Raw genomic sequence first — 12,500 nt, 5'->3', positions numbered from 1 at the left:
GCTCATAGCCTTTAAAAAGACCTCACAGACCTCATAGACCTCACATACCTCGCTCCTAGACCTCATACACCTCACAGACCTCGCTCGTAGCCTTTAATAAGACCTCAAAGACCTCATACACCTCACAGACCTCATAGACCTCACAGACCTCGCTCATAGACCTCATTGACCTCACATGCCTCGCTCATAGACCTCATTGACCTCACTCACATGCCTTGCTCATAGACCTCAATGACCTCACATGCCTTGCTCATAGACCTCATTGAACTCGCTCATAGACCTCATAGACCTGACAGGCCTCGCTCATAGACCTCAATGACCTCACTCATACACCTCATAGACCTCACATACCTCGCTCATAGACCTCAATGACCTCACTCATACACCTCATAGACCTCACATACCTCGCTCATAGACCTCATTGACCTCACATACCTCGCTCATAGACCTCATTGACCTCACATACCTCGCTCATAGACCTCATTGAACTCGCTCATAGACCTCATTGACCTGACAGGCCTCGCTCATAGACCTCATTGACCTGACAGGCCTCGCTCATAGACCTCACAGACGTCACATACCTCGCTCATAGACCTTAGACCTCTCAGGTCTTGCTAATAGACCTCATAGAACTCATAGACCTCATAGAACTCATAGACCTCATAGACCTCATAGAACTCATAGACCTCATAGAACTCTTAGACCTCATAGAACTCATAGAACTCATAGACCTCATAGAACTCTTAGACCTCATAGAACTCTTAGACCTCATAGAACTCATAGACCTCATAGAACTCATAGACCTCGCTCATAGCCAGTGCTGGCCTGCAGCAGGGAGGAAGTACTGCAGCAGGGCCAACAGCGGGAATGTGCTCTGCCACTGTGCTCACTAATTACCAGTTCACTGGAACAACACACTGTGCTTGCCTGTCTTCTCCTCTATCTCCCTCCCTCCCTCCCCTCTCTCTCTCTCTCTCTCTCTCTCTCTCACTCTTTCTGCCTCCCTCACTCCCTCCTCCCTCTCTCTCTCCTTCAAACCTGCTCCCCCCTCTTTCTCTCTCCCTCCTCTCTCTCTCTCCCTCCTCTCTTTCTCTCCCTCCCACCTCCTCCCCCCCTCTCTCAGTGTGTGTGTGTGTGTGTGTGTGTGTGTGTGTGTGTGTGTGTGTGTGTGTTTGTATGAAACCAGGTAAAGGTGGGGTACACCTGCCCTGAAGGAGCGAGGTGTTTGCTGATTCAGTGACCAGATATATGTGTATGCACCACTGCACATGTGTGGTGTGTGTGTGTGTGTGTGTGTGTGTGTGTGTGTGTGTGTGTGTGTGTGTGTGTGTGTGTGTGTGTGTGTGTGTGAGTGTGTGGGATTACTGTCCTCTCAGTTTGATATGGATTGGCTCCAGGTTCAGTCCCACCAGCTTTGACTGGAGAAAGAGAAAGAGTAAGAGACGAAAGAGAGAATGAAAGAAGAGAGGGTATATCAGGGCCATTATGCCCAAAGCAGGACTTTCAGTGGGAGAGTTAGAATAACATTGCTGAGCTGGGCTGGAGAGGAAATCTCCCCAATTTCTCCCTTCACTGCTTTACTGTCCTTTTTTCTCGTTCTCTCTCTTCTCTTTTTTAGCGTGATCTCTCTATCCATCCTATCCCTTGGGCGTATTCCTCCTCTCTCTGCCTCTTCTCTTCTCTTCTCTTCTCTTCTCTTCTCTTCTCTTCTCTTCTCTTCTCCTCTCTTCTCTTCTCTTCTCTTCTCTTCTCTGGCGTGAGCTCATTAGATGTCTTGCTGTCACCCCACCCCCTGATTTAGAGACCTCACAACTCAGCCAAACCTGAGCGCAGTAACACAGCTGTCCTCTACCAGCCCTCATTCATATTCATTATATTCCTTTACTGCTGTGTGTGTGTGTGCGTGTGTGTGTGTGTGTGTGCGTACGTGTGTACGTGTGTACGTGTGTACGTGAGTGTGTGTGTGTGTGTGTGTGTGTGCGTGTGTGTGCGTGTGTGTGTGTGTGTGTGTGAGTGTGTGTGTGTGTGTGTGTGTGTGTGTGTGTGTGTGTGTGTGTGTACGTGTGTGTGTACGTGTGTGTGTACGTGTGTGTGTGTGTGTGTGTGTGTGTGTGTGTGTGTGTGTGTGTGTGTGTGTGTGCGTGTGTGTTTATACTACACCTCTGACTGTTTTCCTCTCTCTCTCCACGTGTACATAATGTATGTGTGTGTGTTTTTAAGATGTGTTCTTGGGTGTGTGTCTGGCTTGACTATAATTTCTTATAGTCAAGCCAAGCTCTGCAGAAGAGTTCATCATTGCAAATTCAGTGTCAGCTTCTGTTCCATAAGTTTGGAATATTTTCAAAATGTGTGTGTGCCTGTGTGTATGTGTGTGTGTGTGTGTGTGTGTGTGTGTGTGTGTGTGTGTGTAGGGCTCCTCGGGTGTGAGCGGTTCCAAGGCTCTGTGGTGAACTACAGCACCCTGCTGTTGGAGGAGAAGGAGGCGCCTGAGGGAGGCGAAGAGAGAGGAGGAGGTGGAGGGGGAGGCGTGCTGTATGTCGGAGCCAGGGGTGCTGTTTACGCCTTACCAGCCAGCAACATCTCAGCCAGTCCTCCACGCACAGTAAGCTGCAGCCTCCACACACACAGTGTGTGTGTGTGTGTGTGTGTGTGTGTGTTCATGTGTGTGTGTGTGTGTGTGTGTGTGTGTGTGTGTGTGTGTGTGTGTGTGTGTGTGTGTGTGTGTGCGAGTGTGTTCATGTGTGTGTGTGTGTGTGTGTGTGTGTGTGTGTGTGTGTGTGTGTGTGTGACACCAGACACCAACAACACAACCACCAGCCATTAATGAATTAGTCCTTATTGCAAAACACTTGACATCGCAGTTTTTGCACTGGTGGTTTTTTATAAAGCAAATTTAAGTCTGACTGATAGTGATTGCAACATGCATTCTGTCATAAGAATGAGAGTGACTCCATGTTGAACTGAAGTGTTTGCCATGGGCAATGTAGAACAATTTGAAAGCACACACAGAACAGTGCTCATACAACAGTTGAATCAGTGAGCCTATATTTACCTAAGTTATCGCGTATGAGTTCAAAGCTATTCTGTTTATTGCTTTATTGCTTTGGCTTTTATGACGAGAGTAATCTTGCCGAGTGGCAATACTGCCTCCTTTCCCATGATCTCTATCTGACTATGAGTCTAACGTCATAAGCCCACTTAAATTAGATAATTCTAGACGACTTAGTGCTGTAAAACACAGAACTCCTTCCTCCCTCCTTTCCCAACAACCTGATGAACCGTCATCTCCCCTCAGATCACGTGGGACGCATCAGCTGACCAGAAGAAGCAGTGCCTGGATAAGGGCCGAGACAACAAAGTAGGCCAATGTCCAAGTCGGACATGTGCGCGCACACACACACACACACACACACACACACACACACACACACACACACACACACACACACACACACACACACACACACACACACACACACATACACACACACACACGCGTCCATACCACCACACACACACACACACACACACGTCCATATCACCACACACACACACACACATACGTCCATACCACCACACATACACACACACACGTCCATACCACCACACATACACACACATACGTCCATACCACCACACATACACATAACTGTTTGTTGATCTGTGTTGTTGTTGTTGTTGTTGTTGTTCCACAGACCGAGTGCTTCAATCACATCCGGTTCCTGCAGCGCTTCAACAGCACACACCTGTACATGTGTGGAACCCACGCCTTCAAGCCCCTCTGCGCATATATTGTAAGCATAGATCACTTATCAGTGCCTACAGCCTGCAGAAAGAGAATCTGTTTGGTTTCTCTCTTGCGAAACTAAGTCTTTTCTTTCAAATCGATCAACATGAAGAAGACTTTTCGTTGTCTTTGTGCCTCCCAGGAGGTCCTTCTTAGCCGAAAATAGAAAAGATGAAGAAATAACTCTAGAGCCAGACATGTTCTGACAGCTTCTGCAAAGCACTGTGTCAGTGAAGCGCTTTAATGTATTTAATATAATCCTTTTTAGTCTTATTTGATCTTATCTTTTATGATATTTCAAATAGAGTTGCTTTAGCTGTAGTTTTAGTGTGCTGAATCTGTCATTCTTCTTGACACGCAGCCCTGAATCCTGTGCGATTGCTGTCAGTATGGACTCACAGCATGTTTGGACTGTCTTGTGTTGTTCCTCAGGATGCAGAGAAGTTCAGGATCTCTTCAGGCTTCGAGGAGGGACGCGAGAAGTGTCCATATGACCCAGCTAAAGGCTACACTGGACTCCTCATAGGTACAGTAGCAGGCAGCATGGGGAATGACCTCTTGTACTCGTCTGTGTTTATAAGAAGCTAACCTATTCCACTGGAATACCTTCATTCATTATGTGAAATTCAGTGCACCGTTGCTTGTGGTATATTTTAATTTCACCAGTCATATTTTAATTTGATATGGAAACAAGCAGAGAAAGCAAATGTTTATGTGTGAAGCGTTTCTGTGTGTATTCTGAGTGTTCGTACACACACGTTGTATGTTACTGTACCCACATGCTGTATGTAATGACGCGCGTGTCTGCATGTGTCTCCATAGATGAGCAAATGTACACGGCCTCTCAGTACGAGTTCAGGAGCTCTCCTGACATCAGGAGGAATTCTCCCACCCCCACCATCAAGACAGAGGAGGCCCCCACAAGATGGCTCCTGGGTCAGCCCCGCCTGCACAGCTACATGGGCACACATGTCCAGAACACATCTGCATCAAATACATGCCACACAACAGTCTCTTATACCCCACCCCTAGCTCTAATACCCCACCCCTAGCCCTCAACTATTGCCCCGCTGTAAGGCTCTAATACCCTACCTCTATTGCCCTGCTGTAAGGCTCTAATACCCCACCTCTATTGCCCTGCTGTAAGGCTCTAATACCCCACCCCTAGCCCACCTCTATTGCCCTGCTGTAAGGCTCTAATACCCCACCCCTAGCCCACCTCTATTGCCCTGCTGTAAGGCTCTAATACCCCACCCCTAGCCCACCTCTATTGCCCTGCTGTAAGGCTCTAATACCCCACCTCTATTGCCCTGCTGTAAGGCTCTAATACCCCACCCCTAGCCCTCCACTATTGCCCTGCTGTAAGGCTCTAATACCCTACCTCTAGCCCTCCACTATTGCCCTGCTGTAAGGCTCTAATACCCCACCTCTAGCCCACCTCTATTGCCCTGCTGTAAGGCTCTAATACCCCACCCCTAGCCCACCTCTATTGCCCTGCTGTAAGGCTCTATTACCCCACCTCTATTGCCCTGCTGTAAGGCTCTAATACCCCACCCCTAGCTCTAATACACAACAGTCTGCATCATGATCCGAACAGTCTCCAGCCATTCATACAGTCAGCCCTCGAACATAAAATGAGTGGTTTTGGATCACATTCAGGATTTATATCACTCTATTTAAATCACTCTAACTATTCCTGGAAGTCAGCGTTCATCATCTCCTTAGGCTTTATTGCATATGGCATTACTCTAAATGTAATACACTATGTGTATGATATAATATAATATAATTTTATATTCTATTATACAATTTCATATTCTATTATACAATTTTATATTCTATTATACAATTTCATATTCTATTATATAATTTTATATTCTATTATACAATTTCATATTCTATTATATAAATTTCATATTCTATTATACAATTTTATATTCTATTATACATCTACTGTACATCAGAGTGCTCATAGTGTGTATGCCTGTTGCTCCTGTAGAAGCGGATTTTGTGGGCTCTGCGTTGGTGCGCGAGAGTGTCAACAGCTCCGTGGGCGACGACGACAAGATCTACTTCTTCTTCACGGAGAAGAGCCAGGAGCCGAGCGCCTTCAGTGGTCAGGGCCGCGTGGCCCGGGTGGCACGCGTCTGCAAGGTCAGACCCACAAGAGAGCGCCTGCTGCACTGAGAAAGCACTTACACTCCTCTCACGTCTCTGTCTGGCACATTTTTTCATACACCGCTTTTGCAATTGCTGCTGTGAGCAGTGCAACACTCCTAACTGAGTGCCTTAGCTACGCTATAGGGTCTGGGGTTGTGAGAGTTCTTCGAAGGTAGAGGATGTTCAGACACCTAGCATCTTCTCACCTTCTCATCTGACCTCGGGGAGGAACAGAGTAAAAACAGCTCATACTGTGGCCAAGTCTAGTGGAAGTTAGCTAGAAATCCTTCACAACGTTTTTGAAAATGGGGACCAAACGCTTTCTGTAACTTACCAGAATAATGTTCTTAGTGTTTCTAATTAGCTGCTGACAGCTTTGATGGCTTCTGTATATAGTTCTGAGTCTAGGGTTCTGTCTCAGGTCGTGACACCACACACACTTAAAAGCCCAGGGGTTATAAATATCCCTCACAACTACACAGATTAAAGAGCACACCTACTCACTAACTCACTAACTCACTCACTGAACAGGGTTTTCCAGTGTGTGCAAATAGCCGTGTGTGTGTGTGCTTGTGTGTGTGTGTGTGTGTGTGTGTGTGTGTGTAGCACATCCCTAGGACATCCCTCAGAGCGTAGTTCATTGGAGTGTCTTTTATGAGTTAGTGTTCTGGCCTTGTCCTCTCTGTGTGTATTTATGTTTGTATGAGTGTGTGCCTGTTTTATGATACAAAAGACTTTGAACTCTTTGAACCCAGAATTCCCCTGATTTGGTGTGTCTCTGTGTGTGTGTGGGTAGGTGTGTGTGTGTGTGTGTGTGTGAGTGTGTGTGTGTGTGTGAGTGTGTGTGTGTGTGTGTGTGAGTGTGTGTGTGTGAATGTGTGTGTGAATGTGTCTGTGTCTGTGTGTGAGTGTGAGTGTGAGTGTGTGTGTGTGTGTGTGTGTGTGTGTGTATGTATGTATTAGTATCGGTTTAGCGTTGCCATTCCCATCAGGCCTGGCCACTATAGAGGCATTCAAGGTGCCCTTTAGTATCTTCTTCACATGTCAATCAAGGGAATATATTGAGCTCATTACTCCTCATGTTTGAGGATATGGATCACTCTTCTTATTGCTTTCCATTACCAGTTAGTAGAATACCTTTAACGAGGGGTAGCTTTCAAACCATCCCCCAGTTTCTCCTATCTTGTATGTCCTCAGCCCAAAGTTCAGCCCAAAAACTCTACAAGAACAGCAGGGTGAATTTCATCTAATTGTGTTTGTCTTCCTGAGACCGTTCTGCTGAAACACATATCCCCATTCTGCTGACACCACAGCTCTAGCACAGCTTGCCTGTTTCCCAGTAAATCCACAAAGCCTTCGTCTCTGGCCTGGAGAGTCTAGTGACACATTTGGGAGTTTACTCTCCTCTTCCTGGAGATGGCCATCAGACAGCTGCCAGGCTGCTGATGATCCACATTATGGCCAGGGGGACGACGCACAGATCTCTCCCTCCTGGCACGGTCACCTTGGGGCGCGATCTCAGCTTCATGCCCTCGGGCGGTGGGCATGCTGGAGGGGCTAGGCTGGTGCCCCCTGCTCTTCGTAAACACTGCTGCGCTGGTCTATCTGATGGGGACCCAAACCTGGTGTGTGTGTGTGTGTGTGTGTGTGTGTGTGTGTGTGTGTGTCTGTGTGTGTGTGTGTGTGTGTGTGTCTGTGTCTGTGTCTGTGTCTGTGTCTGTGTGTGTGTGTGTGTGTGTGTGTGTGTGTGTGTGTGTGTGTGTGTGTGTGTGTGTGTGTGTGTGTGTGTGTGTCTTTTCTGCTTCCACAGATGGCAAAAAGGAGCAGCAGGGTTATTACTGAGGGCTGAATTGGCTTCACTGTGTTTCTGTGCTCTCTGTGTGTGAAGCAGCTGAGTGTATCGATGGAGCAGGGACCTGCACAGGAGGGGGCTAAGGTTGCTCGGGGCAACTGCCCGTTTGCTCTCCTCGACTGAAGTTGCCCCTCCGAAGGAAATATATATATTTGTAAAGTATGCGATCAGGGACGGGGGCGTGGCAGTGGCGGTTAGTGAGAGTTTAAAATGATATTGGCAAAATTTGCGATCAGGGGACGGGGGCGTGGCAGCAGCGGTGACAAAAATTGACGTGTGGCCCCTTTTTTTCCAGGGCAGATCAACTGCCCTTCAAAATTCCTGTGCACGTCCCTGTGATAAGAAGTAAGTGGGTGTGCCATTCCATCAGAGTGTGATGATGGCGTGCCTTAGACCCTTGTGTGTGTTAGTTAGCATGTGTCTGGAGTGTGTGTGTGTGCGCCCCAGGCAGTGTGTTCATTGTGTGTATCATTATGCACTTGACCATTTGCATTTTGAGTGGTCCAGTGGCATTCATTGTGTTATGTATGCATGTCACCATTCAGTTGGTCAAGTCAGGTGTGCTGTGTGCATAGCACTGCCCTGTGCACATTTGTAATGCTGGGCAGAGTTTTGGGAGGCTTTAGTAAGGCTTGGCCCTTTGCCTCTGGGATTAGTTCAGATGGTGTTTGAGAAGGGTGGGGGGGGGGGATTTTGCGTCAGTGTTATTATTGGTGCTGCTGTTGGATTCACTCTAACTGTTAAATCCCTTTTTTCTCCCTTTTCTAATTCCTTACAAGTTCAGTAGTTTTAATGAGGGGATTATCGTGTAGATGGAGTCACTCCAAAAGTTCAGCTTACTGACCTGAAACCCAAGAGTTGAGAAATGAAAATAATTTTTTTTTCCTCAGATAATCTTAAAGAAGCCATTTGTTGTAAAGGGCTAAAGAGGAGGCCATTCAGTCATGCAACATACAGCATGAAGTCCTATGTACAGTACCAGTCAAAAGTTTGGACACACCTTCTCATTTTTTGAGAAGTTTTTTATTTATTTTTGTTATTTTCTACATGGTAGATAACACTTTTTTTTTGTTCAGTTCATTATTCCATATGTGTTATTTCGTAGTTTAAATGTCTTCAGTATTAATCAACAATGTAGAAAATAATTAAAGTAAAGAATAAACTTTTCAAAAAAATTAGAAGGTGTGTCCAAACTTTTGACTGGTACTGTATGTATTTTTGAGTATGGCATCGCTGCAGAGTCAAAAGACTTTTCTCTGCCTGTTTTGTTTTTCAGGGTACAACTCTTTTCTTCCTACTCCTCCTCTCCCTCTCCTCCTGTCTTCTTACTATGCCTGCCCCTCTCCTCCAAACTCGGTGTACCATATCCCTCAATCCTTTGGAGCAGTGGCTGAGGTCTCTGAACAGTAGGCCTGTCCGACTGCGAGCGCTGCTCATTTCCCACGGTTCCTCTCTGGCCGCAGACGGGAGTTGGCAGTGCCTCGCGGCTTGGAGTTAGCCATCCGTTCAGACATCAAGTCACACACTCGCCGGAGTGGACCCTACTTAAGAGCTGGCCGCGCTCCTGATTTCCCGCCGTGGCGGTTTCCCTCTTGCCCCCGCAGCTGATTCGATTCCATTAGGGCTGGAACGCGACTAGCGTGATAGTCCCGCGGGTGCGGCTAGCTTATGCGGTGCGCAGGGATATTTTGGCCGGGGGTTCCGATGAGCGTGGTGTTTTCGCGCTCATTATGTCAGGGAGTTGCACGGAAAGTCGCTCCCCCGGCTGTGTGGTGCTGGAGAGAAGTAATTTACGTTACATTACAATGTGTTCGACTTATTTGCATGACAGATTGGACTCTGTGTGTGTGTGTGTGTGTGTGTGTGTGTGATTCAGTGCTCTCTCTCTCTCTCTCACACTCTCTCTCACACTCTCTCTCACACTCTCTCTCACTCTTTCTCTCTCTCTCTCTCTCTCTCTCCACCCTACTCACAGCGTTGCCCTCACACGCCCTGCTTCAGAGCCAGTTCCATTCCAGTGCATTAAGGGAGTCTTTCATTACGGCTCGGAGGCCATGCCACTCTCCCTTTAGCGCTCCTTCTCACTACTCTCTCTCTCTCTCTCTCTCTCTCTCTCTCTCTCTCTCTCTCTCTCTCTCTCTTTCTCTCTCCCTGTAGCCCTCCTTCTCACCTGCTTTTAATGCCCACTTTGGGAACTAAACGAGAAATTATTGACTTGGAAGTATGGATATTTGAAGGCTGTGCTGAGAAGGTTTTACTAAAAGTGAAAATGAGTCGAGATGTTCTGATGGTCAGCAATTTAATTGTGAATAAAAGTACTCTGAAGTTCGAAGATGAATTGTAGGGGACGGCTAGAAGATGAAAAGGATGTGGAAATGTGTATAAATGGTGTAGTTGAAAGAGAATATAGAATTTTTAAAATTTTGAAAAAAAGCAAGTTATATGAAATATGATACGGGATGTGTATAAATTCTGTTATCTCCATCTGTGTGTGTGGATGTATGTATGTATGTATGTGTGTGTGTGTGTGTGTGTGTGTGTGTGTGTGTGTGTGTGTGTGTGTGTGTGTGTGTGTGTGTGTGTGTGTGTGTGTGTGTGTGTGTGTGTGTGTGTGTGTGTGTGTGTGTGTGTGTGTGTGTGTGTGTGTGTGTGTGTGTGTGTGTGTGTGTGTGTGTGTGTGTGTGTGTGTGTGTGTGTGTGCTGCAGGGTGACCATGGGGGCCATCTGACACTGCAGAGGAAGTGGACGTCCTTCCTGAAGGCACGCCTCGTCTGTTCGCTGCCCGACTACCAGCTCCACTTCAACGTCCTGCGCAGCGTCTTCACCCTCAGCGGAGCCTCCGCACGCGACACACTCTTCTACGGGATATTTGGCCTGGAATGGTAAGAACATGGGGGAGGGAGGAGAGGAGAGGAGGACACAGGGAAACGGAGAAAAAGTTAAGGAGGGAGGGAGGGAGAGAGAGAAGAGAAGGATGGTGGTCATTTTGTTGGTGGCATGCAGTTTTTGACACCAGCAGGAGAAATTTGAGAGATTTTCCATCGCGTTCATAAACTGAAATGGGAAACATCTAGCAAGTGTTTCTACAAAAGTGAACTTTGACCCATAACATAATTTTTCGTCTTTCCCCCACTGCTGTAAATGTTTTTTTTCCAATCATGTCCTGTAATGAATTGTCACACTTCTTTAAATTTAATCCAAAGTCTTATTTCCAGACCAAGCTCCACTAATCATCAAAATTCATGAGAGTGAGAGAAAGAGAGCAAGAGGGAGGGAGAAAGGAAGAGAGAGAGAGAGAGAGGGAGGGAGAGAGGGAGAGAGAGGTGAAGGAATGATGGAGGTTGTGAAGGTGAATGTTCCTGCACACATGGGGCCTTAAGTGCATGAACTTTACATGTCTTACCACCAGTGGAGCTGCTTAACAACTGGATCAATAATCCATCAACTACAGCCTGTCCCTCTCATCTCTCCTTACATGCACACAGCTCTCTGCCTCTCCATGTCTCTGCCTCTCCATCTCCCTCTCTCTTCGTCTCTCCGTCACTCCATCTCCCTCTACCTCCGTCTCTCCGTCTCTCCATCTCCCTCTCTCTCCGTCTCTCAATCTCCCTCTCTCTCCGTCTCTCCGTCTCTCCGTCTCTCCATCTCTCCATCTCTCCCTCTATCACCGTCTCTCCCTCTCTCTCCGTCTCTCCGTCACTCTGTCTCTCTCCCAGGGGACTGGTTAAGCCAAGCATGGCAGGTGTCTGTAGTGTGGTCTCATGGTGTGTGTGTGTGTGTGTGTGTGTGTTGAAGCAGCTGCAGGTGTAAGCCCTGACGGCCAGAGGCAGGCGGAGTGATCGATAGGCTTTATTAGATTCCCCTGGGCAACCCTCGTGCCAGTGACACACAGCAGCCCAGACTCATCATCAGATTGCCTGTTGCTCAAGACGCACGCCTGGGACCCCTTTCTCTTCCTCTCTCTCTCTCTCTCTCTCTTTCTATCTCTCTCTCTCTCTCTCTCTCTTTCTCTCTCTCTCTCTCTGTGATGCTCTTCTAATGCTTGTCATGTTCCATTATTGCGATTCTCTCTTCTTTTCTGTCCATTCTCATATCTATCTCCCCGTCTTTTTCCTTAACTCTCTTTCCCCCTTTCTTTCTCCCTCCTCCTCCTCTGTTGTTTTTTCTCTTTCTCTCCCTCCATCCCTCCGTTCCTCTCCTCAGACCGAGCAGAACTGCTGATGCTCCTTAGGCCCTGCATCTCTTCCAGCATTCTAATCGGGATCTTAAAATCGCTGACAGTGTGTGAGTGTGTGTGTGTGTGTGTGTTTGCGTGCGCAAGTGTGTGTGTGTGTGTGACAGGTTTCCGTGCTGTTGCCTGGGTCCTGAGAGTCATCTTTTATTCATAGAGGGGGCCGTCTTCCCTCTATCTCTTTCTCTCTGTCTTTCTCTCTCATTCCCGCTCTTTCTCTCTCTCTCTCTCTCTATCTCTCTCTCTTTCTCTCTCCCTCTCTCTCTTTCCCCCTTTCTCCCCCCCCCCCCCCCCCCCCACAGGGCACAGATACAGCTTGTTTACAGCTGTTGTTTGACTATAGAAACAGACTTGGAGGTGTGTGTGTGTGTGTATGTTTGTTATGTGTGTGTGTGCGTGCGTGTGTCTACATGTACGTGTGCGTGCCGGTCTTTTTGTGTGTGTATGAGAAGGGGATTGTATGTTTGGTT

General features: G+C 47.3%; 1 protein-coding gene across 1 annotated transcript in view; it reads left to right on the top strand.

Annotated features, from left to right (window-relative positions):
• The window catches only part of LOC308372927 (semaphorin-4G-like), a gene marked incomplete at its 5' end in the record, with an annotated part of 32,747 nt that overhangs the window by 8,672 nt on the left and 11,575 nt on the right, over positions 1-12,500 (top strand). The window contains 7 exons of the mRNA XM_080848282.1: positions 2,412-2,602; positions 3,296-3,358; positions 3,696-3,794; positions 4,220-4,313; positions 4,610-4,723; positions 5,787-5,941; positions 10,506-10,681. Of these exons, the coding sequence (XP_080704408.1) occupies positions 2,412-2,602; positions 3,296-3,358; positions 3,696-3,794; positions 4,220-4,313; positions 4,610-4,723; positions 5,787-5,941; positions 10,506-10,681 (892 nt within the window). The remainder of the gene's footprint in view (positions 1-2,411; positions 2,603-3,295; positions 3,359-3,695; positions 3,795-4,219; positions 4,314-4,609; positions 4,724-5,786; positions 5,942-10,505; positions 10,682-12,500) is intronic.

The sequence above is a fragment of the Sprattus sprattus genome, assembly GCF_963457725.1.
Source record: "Sprattus sprattus genome assembly, chromosome: 12".
Taxonomy (NCBI): domain Eukaryota; kingdom Metazoa; phylum Chordata; class Actinopteri; order Clupeiformes; family Clupeidae; genus Sprattus; species Sprattus sprattus.
This window is presented reverse-complemented; position numbering and strand designations above follow the sequence as displayed.